At 51.2% G+C, this 21197-nt stretch overlaps 1 protein-coding gene across 2 annotated transcripts in view; it reads right to left on the bottom strand.

The window, feature by feature from the left end:
• Nucleotides 1-8074: 8074 nt before the first annotated feature.
• The window catches only part of rapsn (receptor-associated protein of the synapse, 43kD), a 585875-nt gene continuing 572752 nt past the window's right edge, over nucleotides 8075-21197 (bottom strand). For both annotated transcript variants that reach the window (XM_067977685.1, XM_067977686.1), the window contains one exon: nucleotides 8075-12102. In XM_067977685.1, coding sequence (XP_067833786.1) covers nucleotides 12030-12102 — 73 coding nt within the window. In that variant the 3' untranslated portion in view covers nucleotides 8075-12029. The remainder of the gene's footprint in view (nucleotides 12103-21197) is intronic.

Here is a 21197-nt window from a genome sequence, read left to right as displayed (position 1 = left end):
TACAGGTCCTGGGGACAGTACAGGTCCTGGGGACAGCACAGTACAGATCCTGGGGACAGTACAGTACAGGTCCTGGGGACAGTACAGTACAGGTCCTCGGGACAGTACAGTACAGGTCCTGGGGACAGTACAGTACAGGTACTGGGGACAGTACAGGTCCTGCGGACAGTTCAGGTCCTGGGGACAGTACAGGTCCTGGGGACAGCACAGAACAGGTCCTGGGGACAGTACAGGTCCTGGGGACAGTACAGGTACTGGGGACAGTACAGGTCCTGGGGACAGCACAGAACAGGTCCTGGGGACAGCACAGGTCCTGGGGACAGTACAGGTACTGGGGACAGTACAGGTCCTGGGGACAGCACAGAACAGGTCCTGGGGACAGTACAGTACAGGTCCTGGGGACAGTACAGGTCCTGGGGACAGTACAGGTACTGGGGACAGTACAGGTCCTGGGGACAGCACAGAACAGGTCCTGGGGACAGCACAGGTACTGGGGACAGTACAGGTCCTGGGGACAGCACAGAACAGGTCCTGGGGACAGCACAGGTACTGGGGACAGTACAGGTCCTGGGGACAGCACAGAACAGGTCCTGGGGACAGTACAGTACAGGTCCTGGGGACAGTACAGTACAGGTCCTGGGGACAGTACAGGTCCTGGGGACAGTACAGGTGCTGGGGACAGTACAGTACAGGTCCTGGGGACAGTACAGGTCCTGGGGACAGTACAGGTCCTGGGGACAGTACAGTACAGGTCCTGGGGACAGCACAGTACAGGTCCTGGGGACAGTACAGGTCCTGGGGACAGTACAGGTCCTGGGGACAGTACAGGTCCTGGGGACAGTACAGTACAGGTCCTGGGGACAGTACAGGTCCTGGGGACAGTACAGTACAGGTCCTGGGGACAGTACAGTACAGGTCCTGGGGACAGTACAGGTCCTGGGGACAGTACAGTACAGGTCCTGGGGACAGTACAGGTCCTGGGGACAGTACAGGTCCTGCGGACAGTACAGTACAGGTCCTGGGGACAGTACAGTACAGGTCCTGGGGACAGTACAGTACAGGTCCTGGGGACAGTACAGTACAGGTCCTGGGGACAGTACAGTACAGGTCCTGGGGACAGTACACGTCCTGGGGACAGTCCAGTACAGGTTCTGGGGACAGTCCAGTACAGGTCCTGGGGACAGTACAGTACAGGTCCTGGGGACAGTACAGGTCCTGGGGACAGTACAGGTCCTGGGGACAGTACAGTACAGGTCCTGGGGACAGTACAGGTCCTGGGGACAGTACAGTACAGGTCCTGGGTACAGTACAGTACAGGTCCTGGGGACAGTACAGTACAGGTCCTGGGGACAGTACAGGTCCTCGGGACAGTACAGTACAGGTCCTGGGGACAGTACAGTACAGGTCTGGGGACAGTACAGTACAGGTCCTGGGGACAGTACAGTACAGGTCCTGGGGACAGTACAGGTCCTGGGGACAGTACACGTCTGGGGACAGTACAGGTACTGGGGACAGTACAGGTCCTGCGGACAGTACACGTCCTGTGGACAGTACAGTACAGGTCCTGGGGACAGTACAGTACAGATCCTGGGGACAGTACAGGTCCTGTGGACAGTACAGTACAGGTCCTGGGGACAGTACAGTACAGGTCCTGGGGACAGTACAGTACAGGTCCTGGGGACAGTACAGGTCCTGGGGACAGTACAGTACAGGTCCTGGGGACAGTACAGTACAGGTCCTGGGGACAGTACAGTACAGGTCCTGGGGACAGTACAGTACAGGTCCTGGGGACAGTACAGTACAGGTCCTGGGGACAGTACAGGTCCTGGGGACAGTACAGTACAGGTCCTGGGGACAGTACAGTACAGGTCCTGGGGACAGTACAGTACAGGTCCTGGGGACAGTACAGTACAGGTCCTGGGGACAGTACAGTACAGGTCCTGGGGACAGTACACGTCCTGGGGACAGTCCAGTACAGGTTCTGGGGACAGTCCAGTACAGGTCCTGGGGACAGTACAGTACAGGTCCTGGGGACAGTACAGGTCCTGGGGACAGTACAGGTCCTGGGGACAGTACAGTACAGGTCCTGGGGACAGTACAGGTCCTGGGGACAGTACAGTACAGGTCCTGGGGACAGTACAGTACAGGTCCTGGGGACAGTACAGTACAGGTCCTGGGGACAGTACAGGTCCTGGGGACAGTACAGTACAGGTCCTGGGGACAGTACAGTACAGGTCCTGGGGACAGTACAGTACAGGTCTGGGGACAGTACAGTACAGGTCTGGGGACAGTACAGTCTACTAGATATTAGACAATGAACGTGTGCTTCTGATTTGAAAGGACCTTCCGTCACCTTATGAGAGAGAGCGGTGATGCTGAGCCTGCGAGAAATCTGAGGATGTTCGAAGTAAGACGATATGTCATTGGCATCCTTTACACGCCGAGATAATCACATTGTGGAATGAGCTACAGAAAGGGAACAGTGTGAATGTGGTCAAGGGGCAATTAGGGAGAAGGTGGGTAGGTGGGGTTGAGGAGTATAGTGAAAAGGTGGGTGGGGGTATGGGGTGAAGGTGAGTGGGTGGACATATGGGCTGAGGATGGGTGGGTGTGGGGGATATGGGGTGACGGTGGGTGGGGATATGGGGTGAAGGTGAGTGGGGGGATATGGGGTGAAGGTGGGTGGGGATATGGGGTGACGGTGGGTGGGGATATGGGGTGAAGGTGGGTGGGGATATGGGGTGACGGTGGGTGGGGATATGGGGTGAAGGTGAGTGGGGGGATATGGGGTGAAGGTGGGTGGGGATATGGGGTGAAGGTGAGAGAAGGAGTAAGGACGGGTTTGTTGTGCTGAGTGACCTTTTTGCTGTCCCTCGTTACTCCTGCTCCTGAGATTACACTTTGACACACTGACACACTGGTGAACGACACTGTGACACACTGACACACTGGTAACCGACATCGTGACACACTGTGACACACTGGTGACCGACACTGTGACACACTGTGACACACTGGTGACCGGCACTGTGACACACTGTGACACACTGGTAACCGACATCGTGACACACTGTGACACACTGGTGAGCAACACTGTGACACACTGACACACTGGTAACCGACATCGTGACACACTGTGACACACTGGTGAGCAACACTGTGACACACTGACACACTGGTAACCGACATCGTGACACACTGTGACACACTGGTGACCGACACTGTGACACACTGTGACACACTGGTGACCGGCACTGTGACACACTGTGACACACTGGTAACCGACATCGTGACACACTGTGACACACTGGTGAGCAACACTGTGACACACTGTGACACACTGGTGACCGACACTGTGACACACTGTGACACACTGGTAACCGACATCGTGGCACACTGTGACACACTGGTGAGCAACACTGTGACACACTGTGACACACTGGTGACCGGCACTGTGACACACTGTGACACACTGGTGACCGACACTGTGACACACTGTGACACACTGGTAACCGACATCGTGACACACTGTGACACACTGGTGACCGACACTGTGACACACTGTGACACACTGTGACACACTGGTAACCGACATCGTGACACACTGTGACACACTGGTAACCGACATCGTGACACACTGTGACACACTGGTAACCGACACTGTGACACACTGTGACACACTGGTAACCGACATCGTGACACACTGTGACACACTGGTGAGCAACACTGTGACACACTGTGACACACTAGTGACCAACACTGTGACACACTGTGACCAACACTGTGACACATTGTGACACACTGTGACCAACACTGTGACACACTGGTAACCGACATCGTGACACACTGTGACACACTGGTGACCGGCACTGTGACACACTGTGACACAATGGTAACCGACATCGTGACACACTGTGACACACTAGTGACCAACACTGTGACACACTGTGACCAACACTGTGACACATTGTGACACACTGTGACCAACACTGTGACACACTGGTGACCAACACTGAATACCTTTATCATGCTGTGACACACTGTGACACACTGGTGACCAACACTGTGACACACTAGTGACCAACACTGTGACACACTGGTGACCAACACTGTGACACACTGTGACACACTAGTGACCAACACTGTGACACACTGTGACACACTGTGACACACTGGTGACCAACACTGTGACCAACACTGTGACACACTGGTGACCAACACTGTGACACACTGTGACCAACACTGTGACACATTGTGACACACTGTGACCAACACTGTGACACACTGGTAACCGACACTGTGACACACTGTGACACACTGGTGACCGGCACTGTGACACACTGTGACACACTGGTAACCGACATCGTGACACACTGTGACACACTGGTGACCGGCACTGTGACACACTGTGACACACTGGTAACCGACATCGTGACACACTGTGACACACTAGTGACCAACACTGTGACACACTGTGACCAACACTGTGACACATTGTGACACACTGTGACCAACACTGTGACACACTGGTGACCAACACTGAATACCTTTATCATGCTGTGACACACTGTGACACACTGGTGACCAACACTGTGACACACTAGTGACCAACACTGTGACACACTGGTGACCAACACTGTGACACACTGGTGACCAATACTGAATACCTTTATCATGCTGTGACACACTGTGACACACTGGTGACCAACACTGTGACACACTAGTGACCAACACTGTGACACACTGGTGACCAACACTGTGACACACTGTGACACACTAGTGACCAACACTGTGACACACTGTGACACACTGTGACACACTGGTGACCAACACTGTGACCAACACTGTGACACACTGGTGACCAACACCGTGACACACTGTGACACACTAGTGACACACTGTGACACACTGGTGACCAACACTGTGACCAACACTGTGACACACTGGTGACCAACACTGTGACACACTGTGACACACTAGTGACCAACACCGTGACACACTGGTGACCAACACCGTGACATACTGTGACACATTGGTGACCAACACTGTGACCAACACTGTGACACACTGGTGACCAACACTGTGACACACTGTGACACACTAGTGACCAACACCGTGACACACTGGTGACCAACACCGTGACATACTGTGACACATTGGTGACCAACACTGTGACACACTGGTGACCAACACTGTGACACACACTGTGACACACTGGTGACCAACACCGTGACACACTAGTGAGCAACACTGTGACACACTGTGACACACTAGTGACCAACACTGTGACACACTGTGACCAACACTGTGACACATTGTGACACACTGTGACCAACACTGTGACACACTGGTGACCAACACTGAATACCTTTATCATGCTGTGACACACTGTGACACACTGGTGACCAACACTGTGACACACTAGTGACCAACACTGTGACACACTGGTGACCAACACTGTGACACACTGTGACACACTAGTGACCAACACTGTGACACACTGGTGACCAACACTGTGACACACTGTGACACACTAGTGACCAACACTGTGACCAACACTGTGACACACTGGTGACCAACACGGTGATAAACTGTGACACACTAGTGACCAACACTGTGACACACTGTGACACACTAGTGACCAACACTGTGACACACTGTGACCAACAATGTGACACACTGGTGACCAACACTGAATACCTTTATCACGCTGTGACACACTGTGACACACTGTGACCAACACTGTGACACACTGGTGACCAACACTGTGACACACTGGTGACCAACACTGTGACACACTGTAACACACTGGTGACCAACACTGTGACACACTAGTGACCAACACTGTGACACACTGGTGACCAACACTGTGACACACTGTGACACACTGGTGACCAACACTGTGACACACTAGTGACCAACACTGTGACACACTGTGACACACTGGTGACCAACACTGTGACACACTGTGACACACTGGTGACCAACACTGTGACACACTGTGACACACTGGTGACCAACACTGTGACACACTAGTGACCAACACTGTGACCAACACTGTGACACACTGTGACACACTGGTGACCAACACTGTGACACACTGGTGACCAACACTGTGACACACTGGTGACCAACACTGTGACACACTGGTGACCAACACTGTGACACATTGTGACACACTGTGACCAACACTGTGACACACTGGTGACCAACACTGAATACCTTTATCACGCTGTGACACACTGTGACACACTGGTGACCAACACTGTGACACACTGGTGACCAACACTGTGACACACTGGTGACCAACACTGTGACACACTGTAACACACTGGTGACCAACACTGTGACACACTAGTGACCAACACTGTGACACACTGGTGACCAACACTGTGACACACTGTGACACACTGGTGACCAACACTGTGACACACTAGTGACCAACACTGTGACACGCTGGTGACCAACACTGTGACACACTGTGACACACTGGTGACCAACACTGTGACACACTAGTGACCAACACTGTGACACACTGTGACACACTGGTGACCAACACTGTGACACACTAGTGACCAACACTGTGACCAACACTGTGACACACTGTGACACACTGGTGACCAACACTGTGACACACTGGTGACCAACACTGTGACACACTGGTGACCAACACTGTGACACACTGTGACCAACACTGTGACACATTGTGACACACTGTGACCAACACTGTGACACACTGGTGACCAACACTGTGACACACTGGTGACCAACACTGTGACACACTGTGACACACTGGTGACCAACACTGTGACACACTAGTGACCAACACTGTGACACGCTGGTGACCAACACTGTGACACACTGTGACACACTGGTGACCAACACTGTGACACACTAGTGACCAACACTGTGACACACTGTGACACACTGGTGACCAACACTGTGACACACTGTGACACACTGGTGACCAACACTGTGACACACTGTGACACACTGGTGACCAACACTGTGACACACTAGTGACCAACACTGTGACCAACACTGTGACACACTGGTGACCAACACTGTGACACACTGTGACACACTAGTGACCAACACTGTGACACACTGGTGACCAACACTGTAACCAACACTGTGACACACTGTGACACACTAGTGACCAACACTGTGACACACTGGTGACCAACACTGTAACCAACACTGTGACACACTGTGACACACTAGTGACCAACACTGTGACACACTGATGACCAACACTGAACACCTTTTCCAAGCTCTGATAACCACAGAGGAGTCAATCCCCTGAGAAGATTGAGTTAATAACTCGGGTCGAACAGCACAGGGAGCACTTTCAGCCCAGCAGGTGAGGGCCCGAGGGGCAGCATCTCACTTCATGGTTCAGCACCACCAGTATAATGAAAGTTCTTCAACAAATTCACCAGCATGTATCAAACAGGCCAAAGGGAGTGTCGGTTCCCCATTGCACTAAGCCCCAGGCTGGCTGTGCTTGTCCCTATAGCAGGGTGGGAGATGGCCCTCACACTGCAGTCACTATCTCATCCTGTTGCAGAACATTTGCATTGAATTAGTCCTCATTCATTGTGAGTTGTGATGATCTGGAATTCACTGCCTGAAAGGGCAGTGGAAGCAGGTTCAATAATAACTTTCAAAATGGAATTGGATAAATACTTGGGGGGGGGGGGGGGAGAGAAATCTACAGGGCTCTGGGGAAAGAGCAGGGGAATGGGGCTAATTGGATAGCTCTTCCGAAGAGCCAGGACAGGCAGGGTGGGCCGAGTGGCCTCCTATGTGCTGTATCATTCTATGATTTGATGGTGATTCTTAATTCTCTCCCATTTTCTGCAGAAAAATATTTGAAAAAGCAAAGAGCCCCCTCTGTAGTCCACCTGGACTGCTCACCCTGCCCAACTCTCCACACCCCCCCAACCTTTGGGACCCCTTGGACAGAACAAGCCCACTGAGACCCCTTCGGGCCGAGGGCACAGACTTCAACCATTCAAAGTCGGCTTAAAACCAAAAAAGTAACAGGCTGAAACCTCTCAGGCAGACCCAAACTGAAGATGATTTTAATGTAAACAAGTTGAGGATAAGTTTGACACGTATGAAAAGCTCGGAACAGATGAGGCCCAAAGAGATTTCGAGGTCCATGGACACAGATCACTAAAATGCAGTGGTCAGGTACAAAAAATAATCAAAAAGGCTAAGGGAATGTTAGCCTTTATAACTAGAGGGCTAGAATATAAAGGGGAGGAAGTTTTGCTACAGCTGTACAAAGACCTGGTTAGACCACATCTGGAGCACTGTGTAGAGTTGTGGGCGCCGCATCTTACAAAGGATATAAAGGCCATTGGAGGGAGTGTAGCACAGATTCACTGGGTTCCAAGGGTTAGATTATGAGGAGAGATTACATAAACTTGGTTTGTATTCCCTGGAATATAGAAGGTTGAGGGGTGAATTGATGGAGGTTTTTATGATTTTGAAAGGAATAGACAGAGAGAAACTTTTTCCGCTGGTGGGGGAGTCTAGGACAAGGGGAAATAACCTTAAAATCAGAGCCAGGCTGTTGAGGAGTGAAGTTAGGAAACACGTCTTCACACAAAGGGTGGTTGAAGTGTGGAACTCTCTCCCACAAAAAGCAGTAGATGCTCAATTAATAATCTTAAATCTGAGATCAATAGATTTTTGTTAGCCAAGGGTGTTAAGGGGCACAGAGCCAAGGAGGGTAAATGGAATTAGGATACAGATCAGCTGTGATCTCATTGAATGGTGGAACAGGCTTGAGGGGCTGAATGGCCTCGTCCTGTTCCCATGTAAGACTTGGAGCCGTTAGTGTTAAGTCCCGAGTTTCAGATCGGTCCTGGGTGTTGCTGGGTGCCCGAGTTGGAGGACCATCCTGATTCATGGAGTATGTTAAGACTATCCGCATAGAGTTATTGAAAACACTCACATCATGCTCACTGATTTATTCAGTCTGGACAAGGCACACAATTCCCACCCTACATACACAGCATGGGTTAACTTTGAGCTTTCTACAGCAAATCATATAATAATACAAAGTACAGCAACATTACCACAACAATCAGCCACACATAGAATGTGGAGAGAATGCGAGAAATTGGGGAGGGTGGGGTCAGGGGTTGGGGGTCAGAGGTTGAGGGTTGGTTCAGAGGTTGAGGGTGGGATCAGGGTTTAAGGGTGGGGTCAGGGGTTGACGGTGAGGTCAGGGACTTGAATCAGGGTGAGTATGACATCAGTATGATTTGGGGGTAAGGATAAGGCCCTAGATTGGAGGTGAGGATGAAGTTACTACTGAGTGAGGGGATGAGGATGAGATTGGGGCTTGAATTAGATTGAGGATGAGATTGGGGCTGAATTATGGTGAGGATGAAGTCAGAGTTGAGTTGGGAGCGAGAATAAGACCAGGGATTGAGTCCAGGTGATTACAATGTGCTCAGAGCTCAGGGTGAGGTCAAGGGTCAGGATAAGGTCAGGGTTGAGGTCAGGATTGGGGTTGCTTTGTGGGTGAAGTTGGGGTTGATTTGGGGGTCAGGGTGATTTGGGGGTGAGGGTGAGGTTGGGGTTGATTTGGGGGTGAGGGTGATTTGGGGGTGATTTGGAGGTGATTTGGGGGTGAGGGTGATTTGGGGTGATTTGGAGGGGAGGGTGATTTGGGGGGAGGGTGATTTGGGGTGATTTGGAGGTGAGGGTGATTTGGGGGTGAGTTGGGGTGATTTTGTAGTTGGTCCTTTAGGGGTGGGGATCAGTTTGAGGATACAGTTGAGGTAGAAGTAAAGTTGGGGTGAGAGTGAAGTTGGTGATTAAATCAGGGTGAAGATGAGGTTGGGTTGAGATGAGGTGAGGACAAGAGTTTGGGTTAAGTGGGTGATGAGGATGAGTGGAATGAGGATGAAGTCAGGAGTTTAAGTTGGAGTAACGATGAAGTTGGGGCTGAGGTTGAGGTCAGTGCTGTGTGGAGGGAGTGAGTATGAGATTGTGGTATGGATAAAAATTGAGGGAGATGTCAGGGTTAGAATAAGGTCAGGAAATGGGAAGAGGTCAGAGTTGGTCATGGATCGGGGGTCGGGACAGATCAGGCTAGGATGAGGTCTGGGGTTGGAATGGGGTCATGGGTTTTGATGGAGTCCAGATTAGAACGGGGTCGGGGTTAGAATGAGGTCAGGGGTCCAGATGGGGTCGTAAATTAAAAGGAGTTGGGGGTTTGGATTTTGGATTTTGGTGGTTTAGATCAGGAAAGAGTCTACGATGGGATCAGATTTTAGGATGAGGTTGGGGGTAGGACAGGGTGGGATTTAGGATGGGGTCGGGGGTTTAAGGTGAGGTCAGGGGTAATGATTGGCCCGTGATTCAGGATGCCAGGGTTGGGATGGGGTCAGGGGTTACGATGGGGTCGAATTTATGATGGGGTTGATGGTTGCGATGGTTAGGATGGGGTCATATCTTAGGATAGGGTTGGGGATAGGATGGAGAGGGTGGTTAAAATGAGGTCAGAGCATTAGGACGGGGTCAGGGTTTAGCACAAGGTTAGGCTCGGGACGGGGTCAGGGGTTAACACGAGGTTAGGCTCGGGACGGGGTCAGGGGTTAGCACGAGGTTAGGCTCAGAACAGGGTCAGGAGTTAGCACGAGGTTAGGCTCGGGACGGGGTCAGGGGTTAGCACGAGGTTAGGCTCGGGATGGGGTCAGGGGTTAACACGAGGTTAGGCTCGGGAAGGGGTCAGGGGTTAACACGAGGTTAGGCGCGGGACGGGGTCAGAGGTTAGCTGGAGGTTAGGCTCGGGTCAGGGTCAGGGGTTAGCAGGAGGTTAGGCTCGGGACGGGGTCAGGGGTTAGCACGAGGTTAGGCTCGGGACGGGGTCAGGGGTTAGCACGAGGTTAGGCTCGGGAAGGGGTCAGGGGTTAACACGAGGTTAGGCTCGGGACGGGGTCAGGGGTTAGCAGGAGGTTAGGCTCGGGACGGGGTCAGGGGTTAGCAGGAGGTTAGGCTCGGGACGGGGTCAGGGGTTAGCAGGAGGTTAGGCTCGGGACGGGGTCAGGGGTTAGCAGGAGGTTAGGCTCGGGACGGGGTCAGGGGTTAGCAGGAGGTTAGGCTCGAGACAGGGTCAGGGGTTAGCAGGAGGTTAGGCTCGGGACGGGGTCAGGGATTAGCAGGAAGTTAGGCTCGGGACGGGGTCAGGGGTTAGCAGGAGGTTAGGCTCGGGACGGGGTCAGGGGTTAGCAGGAGGTTAGGCTCGCGACGGGGTCAGGGGTTAGCAGGAGGTTAGGCTCGAGACAGGGTCAGGGGTTAGCAGGAGGTTAGGCTCGGGACGGGGTCAGGGGTTAGCAGGAGGTTAGGCTCGGGACGGGGTCAGGGGTTAGCAGGAGGTTAGGCTCGCGACGGGGTCAGGGGTTAGAATGGAGCTGTCCCAAGCACTCTGCTTTCCCACCCGCTCTGAGATTTCTTTCACGGAATTCGACTCCTCTCTGAGGAGCTTCTGGCATTTTCCCCCCAGGGACTAAAAGAATTTGAAACTCAAGGTAAAATAAGAAAAAGGATATTTTAACAACACAAGTTGGGCTGGGACTGGAAGACTTGCTCCCTGATTTCATGCTGAGCCCAGGTTAACACAGCCACTAGGAAGAGTACAACAGGCAATAGATGGTCAGACAGTGTCCCCAATAAACTACACAGTCACATACACTACTATCTGACACACGTGATCTCAACTAGCACTGAGTGGGCCCCTCTCTGTACAAGGCCAACACTCAAAGTCCATCAATGGGTCCTGCGATTACCACCTCCACCATTATCTTCAGCTGGGTCTTTGGTCACCCACTGGGAGTGAGCTGTCCCTCTGATCCTCCATGGAGTCAGGAGGTACAGTCAGGCCGATTCTCCTACAAGTGTCTATTTTTCTGGGTTCCAGTCATTCCACCATCTGAATCCATGACTCTTGGTTAGTGATTGAATAAAGAATGACTTTCACACGTTGTCCCTGCTGGGCTCCCCTCTCACACGTAGCCCGGTTTTACAGATGATCGCCTGCAGTTCGGACAACCCCTGGTTCCATTGGTTTGTAAACATCTGGAACAGAAGTGCAGATCATTAGAAGCATTCTCTTTCCCAGCACTCCCCCCACCCCCTGCCCCTCTCTCAGGTGACAGTCTCTGGATTTCAGTCCGATCTCCTCCTCCTTCGGTCTCCCTGCGTGCTGCACTGACCCTCAAATGTGGGAATGGCCTGGGTCAAAATCGCTCTCAGACCAGTTACCGGGGCAACACTTGACCAACCGCCAGAGGGAGTGGAACAACCAGTACCGTCGAGTCATAGAATCTTACAGCACAGAACGAGGCCATTCGGCCTGTCGTGCCTGTGCTGGCTCTTTGAAAGCTGTCCAATTTAGTCCAACACCCCCTGCTTTTACCCATAACCCTGCAAATTGGTCCACTTCACAAGTCACCTCTACACGTCCAATTGTTAGTGGGATAGTGAGCACAATCCAGTTAGTTTTAGCATTATTATAGAAAAGGACAGAGTTAAATCAGGAGTAAACATTTTAAATTGGGGGAAGGCAAATTTTACAGAACTAAGGTGATTTGGCAGAAGTGGACTGGACACAACTACTTGAGGAGAAACCAGTGGCAAGCCAGTGGGAGGCACTAAAAAGTGAAATTCTACGGGTACAATGCAGACACGTCCCCTCAAAGAAAAAGGGTGGCACTGCCAAATTTAGAGCCCCCTGGTTGTCTAGAAGTATACGGGGCAAGATAAAGCAGAAAAAGAAAGCTTATGACTGTCACAGAAAACGAAATACTGCAGAAAGCCTAGAGGATTATAGAAAGTACAGGGATGATGTAAAAAAGGAAATAAGGAAAGCAAAGAGACGGCATGAAAAAATATTAGCTAGTAACATTAAAGAAAACCCAAAGGTGTTTTATCAGTACATTAAGAACAAGAGGATAGCTAAGGAAAAGGTGGGACCTATCAGGGATGATAAGAGTAACTTGTGTGTGGAAGCAGAGGATGTGGGTAGGGTTTTAAATGAATATTTTATCTCCGTATTCACAAAGGAAAGGGATGATCTAGACGTAGTAGTTAAAGAGGAGAGGTGTGAAATATTGGATAAGGTAAACATAACGAGAGAGGAAGTACTGGAGGGACTGGAATCCTTAAAAGTTGATAAGTCACCAGGGCCGGATGGATTGTTTCCTGGGCTATTGAAGGAAGCCAGGGAGGAAATAGCGGATGCTCCGAGGTTCATTTTCCAATCCTCACTAGATTCAGGGGAGGTACCGGAGGACTGGAAGACTGCAAACGAAGTACCATTGTTTAAAAAGGGTACGAGGGAAAGGCCGAACAATTATAGACCGGTCAGTCTTACCTCGGTGGTGGGCAAACTATTAGAATCAATACTGAGAGATAGGATAAACTGTCACTTGGAAAGGCATAGTTTAATCAGGGATAGTCAGCATGGATTTGTTTCATGCCTCACAAATCTGATTGAATTCTTTGAGGAAGTGACGAGGAGGATTGATGAGGGTAGTGCAGTGGATGTTGTCTACATGGATTTTAGTAAGGCATTTGACAAGGTCCCACATGACAGACTGGTCAGAAAGGTAAAAGCCCATGGGATACAGGGAAATGTGGTGAATTGGATCCAAAATTGGCTCAGTAACAGGAAACAAAGGGTAAAAGTCGATGGATGTCTTTGCGAATGGAAATCCGTTTCCAGTGGTGTGTCACAGGGCTCAGTGTTGGGTCCCTTGCTGTTTGTGGTGTATATTAATGATTTGGACATGAATGTAGGGGGCATGATTGGCAAATTTGCAGACGACACAAAAATTGGCCATGTAGTTGATAGTGAAGAGGATAGCTGTAGACTCCAAGAAGATATCAATGGGTTGGTGGAGTGGGCGGAAAAGTGGCAAATGGAGTTCAACCCGGAGAAGTGTGAGGTAATGCACTTAGGGAGGGCAAACAGTAAAAGGGAATATGCAGTAAACGGGAATATATTGAGAGGGGTAGAGGAAGTGAGAGACCTCAGAGTGCATGTGCACAGGTCCCTGAAGGTGGCAGTACAGGTAGATAAGGTTGTGAAGAAGGCAAACAGAATGCTCTCCGTTATTAGCCGAGGTATAGAATACAAAAGCAGGGATGTAATGATGGAACTGTATAAAACGCTGGTAAGGCCACAGCTGGAGTATTGTGCGCAGTTCTGGTCACCACATTACAGGAAGGACGTAATTGCTCTGGAGAGAGTGCAGAGAAGATTTACAAGAATGTTGCCAGGGCTTGAAAATTGCAGCTACAAGGAGAGATTGGATAGGCTGGGGTTGTTTTCCTTGGAGCAGAGGAGGCTGAGGGGAGACTTGATTGAGGCTTACAAAATTATGACGGGCCCAGATAGAGTAGACAGGAAGTACCTGTTTCCCCTAGCGGAGAGTTCAAGAACTAGAGGACAGAGATTTAAGCTGATTGGCGGAAGGATCAGAGGGGACACGAGGAAAAACTTTTTTACCCAGAGGGTGGTGGGTGTATGGAATTCGCTGCCTGAATTGGTGGTAGGGGCAGGGACCCTCAACTCTTTTAAAAAGTACCTGGACCTGCACCTAAAGTGCTGTAAGCTGCAGGGCTACGGACCGGGTGCTGGAAGGTGGGATTAGAATGGGCACCGCGTTGTTCATCGAGCCGGCACGGACACGATGGGCTGAATGGCCCCTTCTGTGCTGTATCTTTTCTATGGTTCTATGGTTCTAATTGCCTTTTGAAAGTTCCCATCGAATCTGCTCCCCTTTCAGGGAGTGCGTTCCAGATCTTAACAACCCTCTGTGTGAAAAAATGTCTTCTCATTTCCCCTCTAGTTCTTGTGTGAATTATTTTATATCTGGGTCCTCTGGTTACTGACCCAGTTTCTTCTTATTTACTCAATCTAAACCCTTCATGATTTTGAACACCTCTATCAAATCTCCCCTTAACCTTCTCTGCTCAAAGGAGAACAATCCCAGCTTCTCCAGTCTCTCCACATAACTGAAGTCCCTCATCCCTGTATCATCCTGGTAAACCTCCCCAGTACCCTCCCCTTGACCCTGACGTCCTTCCTAAAGTGTGAGGCCCAGAATTGGACACAATACTCCAGCTGGGGCCGAACCAGTGGTTTGGAAAGGTTCAGTATGACGTCCTTGTTTTTGTATTCAATGCCCCTATTTACAAAGACAAGTATCCCATACACTTTCTTAAACATCTTATCAACTTGCCCTGCCACCGTCAGAGATTTGTGAATCTGCCCCCCCAGGTCCCTCTGCTCTTGCACCTCTCTCAAAATAGTCCCATTGAGACGATCCTGCCTCTCCATGTTGTTGCCCCCAAGGTGCATCACATCACACTTATACCCATGGAATTGCATCGACCATGTGTCTGCCCATTTCACCAGTCTGTCTCTGGCCTCCTGAAGTCCATGTCCATCCTCCCCACACAAACCCGTCCTGAGGACAGCTGACCCTTATTAACCCCGTCCTGAGCTGACCCTTATTAACCCCGTCCTGAGCTGACCCTTATTAACCCCGTCCTGAGCTGACCCTTATTAACCCGTCCTGAGCTGACCCTTATTAACCCGTCCTGAGCTGACCCTTATTAACCCCGTCCTGACCTGACCCTTATTAACCCCGTCCTGACCTGACCCTTATTAACCCGTCCTGTGCTGACCCTTATTAACCCGTCCTGTGCTGACCCTTATTAACCCGTCCTGTGCTGACCCTTATTAACCCCGTCCTGAGCTGACCCTTATTAACCCCGTCCTGAGCTGACCCTTATTAACCCCGTCCTGAGGACAGCTGACCCTTATTAACCCGTCCTGAGCTGACCCTTATTAACCCGTCCTGAGCTGACCCTTATTAACCCGTCCTGAGCTGACCCTTATTATCCCCGTCCTGAGGACAGCTGACCCTTATTAACCCCGTCCTGAGCTGACCCTTATTAACCCCGTCCTGAGCTGACCCTTATTAACCCCGTCCTGAGCTGACCCTTATTAACCCCGTCCTCAGCTGACCCTTATTAACCCCGTCCTGAGCTGACCCTTATTAACCCCGTCCTGTGCTGACCCTTATTAACCCGTCCTGAGCTGACCCTTATTAACCCCGTCCTGAGCTGACCCTTATTAACCCCGTGCTGAGCTGACCCTTATTAACCCGTCCTGAGCTGACCCTTATTAACCCCGTCCTGAGCTGACCCTTATTAACCCGTCCTGAGCTGACCCTTATTAACCCCGTCCTGAGCTGACCCTTATTAACCCCGTCCTGAGCTGACCCTTATTAACCCCGTCCTGAGCTGACCCTTATTAACCCCGTCCTGAGCTGACCCTTATTAACCCGTCCTGAGCTGACCCTTATTAACCCGTCCTGAGCTGACACTTATTAACCCTGTCCTGAGCTGACCCTTATTAACCCCGTCCTGAGCTGACCCTTATTAACCCCGTCCTCAGCTGACCCTTATTAACCCGTCCTGAGCTGACCCTTATTAACCCCGTCCTGAGCTGACCCTTATTAACCCGTCCTGAGCTGACCCTTATTAACCCCGTCCTGAGCTGACCCTTATTAACCCCGTCCTGAGCTGACCCTTATTAACCCGTCCTGAGCTGACCCTTATTAACCCCGTGCTGAGCTGACCCTTATTAACCCCGTCCTCAGCTGACCCTTATTAACCCCGTCCTCAGCTGACCCTTATTAACCCCGTGCTGAGCTGACCCTTATTAACCCCGTCCTGAGCTGACCCTTATTAACCCGTCCTGAGCTGACCCTTATTAACCCCGTCCTGAGCTGACCCTTATTAACCCGTCCTGAGCTGACCCTTATTAACCTGTGCTGAGCTGACCCTTATTAACCCCGTCCTGAGCTGATCCTTATTAACCCGTCCTGAGCTGACCCTTATTAACCCGTCCTGAGCTGACCCTTATTAACCCCGTCCTGAGCTGACCCTTATTAACCCGTCCTGAGCTGACCATTATTAACCCCGTCCTGAGCTGACCCTTATTAACCCCGTCCTGAGCTGACCCTTATTAACCCGTCCTGAGCTGACCCTTATTAACCTGTGCTGAGCTGACCCTTATTAACCCGTCCTGAGCTGACCCTTATTAACCCCGTCCTGAGCTGACCCTTATTAACCCGTCCTGAGCTGACCCTTATTAACCTGTGCTGAGCTGACCCTTATTAACCCCGTCCTGAGCTGACCCTTATTAACCCATCCTGAGCTGACCCTTATTAACCCCGTCCTGAGCTGACCCTTATTAACCCGTCCTGAGCTGACCCTTATTAACCCCGTCCTGAGCTGACCCTTATTAACCCGTCCTGAGCTGACCCTTATTAACCCCGTCCTGAGCTGACCCTTATTAACCCGTCCTGAGCTGACCCTTATTAACCCCGTCCTGAGCTGACCCTTATTAACCCCGTCCTGAGCTGACCCTTATTAACCCGTCCTGAGCTTACCCTTATTAACCCGGTGCTGAGCTGACCCTTATTAACCCGTCCTGAGCTGACGCTTATTAACCCCGTGCTGACCTGACTCTTATTAACCCCGTCCTGAGTTGACGCTTATTAACCCCGTGCTGAGCTGACCCTTATTAACCCCGTGCTGAGCTGACCCTTATTAATCCGTCCTGAGCTGACCCTTATTAACCTGTCCTGAGCTGACCATTATTAACCCCGTCCTGAGCTGACCCTTATTAATCCGTCCTGAGCTGACCCTTATTAACCTGTCCTGAGCTGACCCTTATTAACCCGTCCTGAGCTGACCGTTATTAACCCGTCCTGAACTGACCCTTATTAACCCGTCCTGAGCTGACCGTTATTAACCCGTCCTGAGCTGACCCTTATTAACCTGTCCTGAGCTGACCCTTATTAACCCGTCCTGAGCTGACCCTTATTAACCTGTCCTGAGCTGATCCTTATTAACCCCGTCCTGAGCTGACCCTTATTAACCCGTCCTGAGCTGACCCTTATTAACCCCGTCCTGAGCTGACCCTTATTAACCCCGTCCTGAGCTGACCCTTATTAACCCGTCCTGAGCTGACCCTTATTAACCTGTGCTGAGCTGACCCTTATTAACCCCGTCCTGAGCTGATCCTTATTAACCCGTCCTGAGCTGACCCTTATTAACCCGTCCTGAGCTGACCCTTATTAACCCCGTCCTGAGCTGACCCTTATTAACCCGTCCTGAGCTGACCATTATTAACCCCGTCCTGAGCTGACCCTTATTAACCCCGTCCTGAGCTGACCCTTATTAACCCGTCCTGAGCTGACCCTTATTAACCTGTGCTGAGCTGACCCTTATTAACCCGTCCTGAGCTGACCCTTATTAACCCCGTCCTGAGCTGACCCTTATTAACCCGTCCTGAGCTGACCCTTATTAACCTGTGCTGAGCTGACCCTTATTAACCCCGTCCTGAGCTGACCCTTATTAACCCGTCCTGAGCTCACCCTTATTAACCCCGTCCTGAGCTGACCCTTATTAACCCCGTCATGAGCTGACCCTTATTAACCCGTCCTGAGCTTACCCTTATTAACCCGGTGCTGAGCTGACCCTTATTAACCCGTCCTGAGCTGACGCTTATTAACCCCGTGCTGACCTGACTCTTATTAACCCCGTCCTGAGTTGACGCTTATTAACCCCGTGCTGAGCTGACCCTTATTAACCCCGTGCTGAGCTGACCCTTATTAATCCGTCCTGAGCTGACCCTTATTAACCTGTCCTGAGCTGACCATTATTAACCCCGTCCTGAGCTGACCCTTATTAATCCGTCCTGAGCTGACCCTTATTAACCTGTCCTGAGCTGACCCTTATTAACCCGTCCTGAGCTGACCGTTATTAACCCGTCCTGAACTGACCCTTATTAACCCGTCCTGAGCTGACCGTTATTAACCCGTCCTGAGCTGACCCTTATTAACCTGTCCTGAGCTGACCCTTATTAACCCGTCCTGAGCTGACCCTTATTAACCTGTCCTGAGCTGATCCTTATTAACCCCGTCCTGAGCTGACCCTTATTAACCCGTCCTGAGCTGACCCTTATTAACCCCGTCCTGAGCTGACCCTTATTAACCCCGTCCTGAGCTGACCCTTATTAACCCGTCCTGAGCTGACCCTTATTAACCTGTGCTGAGCTGACCCTTATTAACCCGTCCTGAGCTGACCCTTATTAACCCCGTCCTGAGCTGACCCTTATTAACCCGTCCTGAGCTGACCCTTATTAACCTGTGCTGAGCTGACCCTTATTATCCCCGTCCTGAGCTGACCCTTATTAACCCGTCCTGAGCTGACCCTTATTAACCCCGTCCTGAGCTGACCCTTATTAACCCGTCCTGAGCTGACCCTTATTAACCCCGTCCTGAGCTGACCCTTATTAACCCGTCCTGAGCTGACCCTTATTAACCCCGTCCTGAGCTGACCCTTATTAACCCGTCCTGAGCTGACCCTTATTAACCCCGTCCTGAGCTGACCCTTATTAACCCCGTCCTGAGCTGACCCTTATTAACCCGTCCTGAGCTGACCCTTATTAACCCGGTGCTGAGCTGACCCTTATTAACCCGTCCTGAGCTGACGCTTATTAACCCCGTGCTGACCTGACTCTTATAAACCCCGTCCTGAGTTGACGCTTATTAACCCCGTGCTGAGCTGACCCTTATTAACCCCGTGCTGAGCTGACCCTTATTAATCCGTCCTGAGCTGACCCTTATTAACCTGTCCTGAGCTGACCATTATTAACCCCGTCCTGAGCTGACCCTTATTAATCCGTCCTGAGCTGACCCTTATTAACCTGTCCTGAGCTGACCCTTATTAACCCGTCCTGAGCTGACCGTTATTAAACCGTCCTGAACTGACCCTTATTAACCCGTCCTGAGCTGACCGTTATTAACCCGTCCTGAGCTGACCCTTATTAACCTGTCCTGAGCTGACCCTTATTAACCCGTCCTGAGCTGACCCTTATTAACCTGTCCTGAGCTGACCCTTATTAACCCGTCCTGAGCTGACTCTTATTAACCCGTCCTGAGCTGACTCTTATTAACCCCGTCCAGAGCTGACCCTTATTAACCCCGTCCTGAGCTGACCCTTATTAACCCGTCCTGAGCTGACCCTTATTAACCCCGTCCTGAGCTGACTCTTATTAACCCCGTGCTGAGCTGACCCTTATTAACCCCGTCCTGAGCTGACCCTTATTAACCCCGTGCTGACCTGACTCTTATTAACCCCGTCCTGAGCTGACCCTTATTAACCCCGTGCTGAGCTGACCCTCATTAACCCGTCCTGAGCTGACCCTTATTAACCCCGTGCTGACCTGACTCTTATTAACCCCGTCCTGAGCTGACCCTTATTAACCCCGTGCTGAGCTGACCCTTATTAACCCCGTGCTGACCTGACTCTTATTAACCCCGTGCTGACCTGACTCTTATTAACCCCGTCCTGAGCTGACCCTTATTAACCCCGTGCTGACCTGACTCTGATTAACCCCGTCCTGAGCTGACCCTTATTAACCCCGTGCTGACCTGACTCTTATTAACCCCGTCCTGAGCTGACCCTTATTAACCCCGTACTGAGCTGACCCTTATTAACCCCGTGCTGAGCTGACCCTTATTAATCCCGTGCTGACCTGACTCTTATTAACCCCGTCCTGAGCTGACCCTTATTAACCCCGTACTGAGCTGACCCTTATTAACCCCGTGCTGACCTGACCCTTATTAACCCCGTGCTGACCTGACCCTTATTAACCCCGTGCTGACCGGACCCTTATTAACCCCGTGCTGACCTGACCCTTATTAACCCCGTGCTGACCTGACCCTTATTAACCCGTCCTGAGCTGACCCTTATTAACCCCGTACTGAGCTGACCCTTATTAACCCCGTGCTGACCTGACCCTTATTAACCCATGCTGACCTGACCCTTATTAACCCGTCCTGAGCTGACCCTTATTAACCCCGTACTGAGCTGACCCTTATTAACCCCGTGCTGACCTGACCCTTATTAACCCATGCTGACCTGACCCTTATTAACCCGTCCTGAGCTACCCCTTATTAACCCCGTGCTGAGCTGACCCTTATTAACCCGTCCTGAGCTGCCCCTTATTAACCCCGTGCTGAGCTGACACTTATTAACCCCGTGCTGACCTGACCCTTATTAACCCCGTCCTGAGCTGACCA

This window comes from Heptranchias perlo, unplaced genomic scaffold (assembly GCF_035084215.1).
Source record: "Heptranchias perlo isolate sHepPer1 unplaced genomic scaffold, sHepPer1.hap1 HAP1_SCAFFOLD_167, whole genome shotgun sequence".
Taxonomy (NCBI): domain Eukaryota; kingdom Metazoa; phylum Chordata; class Chondrichthyes; order Hexanchiformes; family Hexanchidae; genus Heptranchias; species Heptranchias perlo.
The sequence above is the reverse complement of the archived record's forward strand: the minus strand, read 5'-3'. Positions and strand labels throughout refer to the sequence as shown.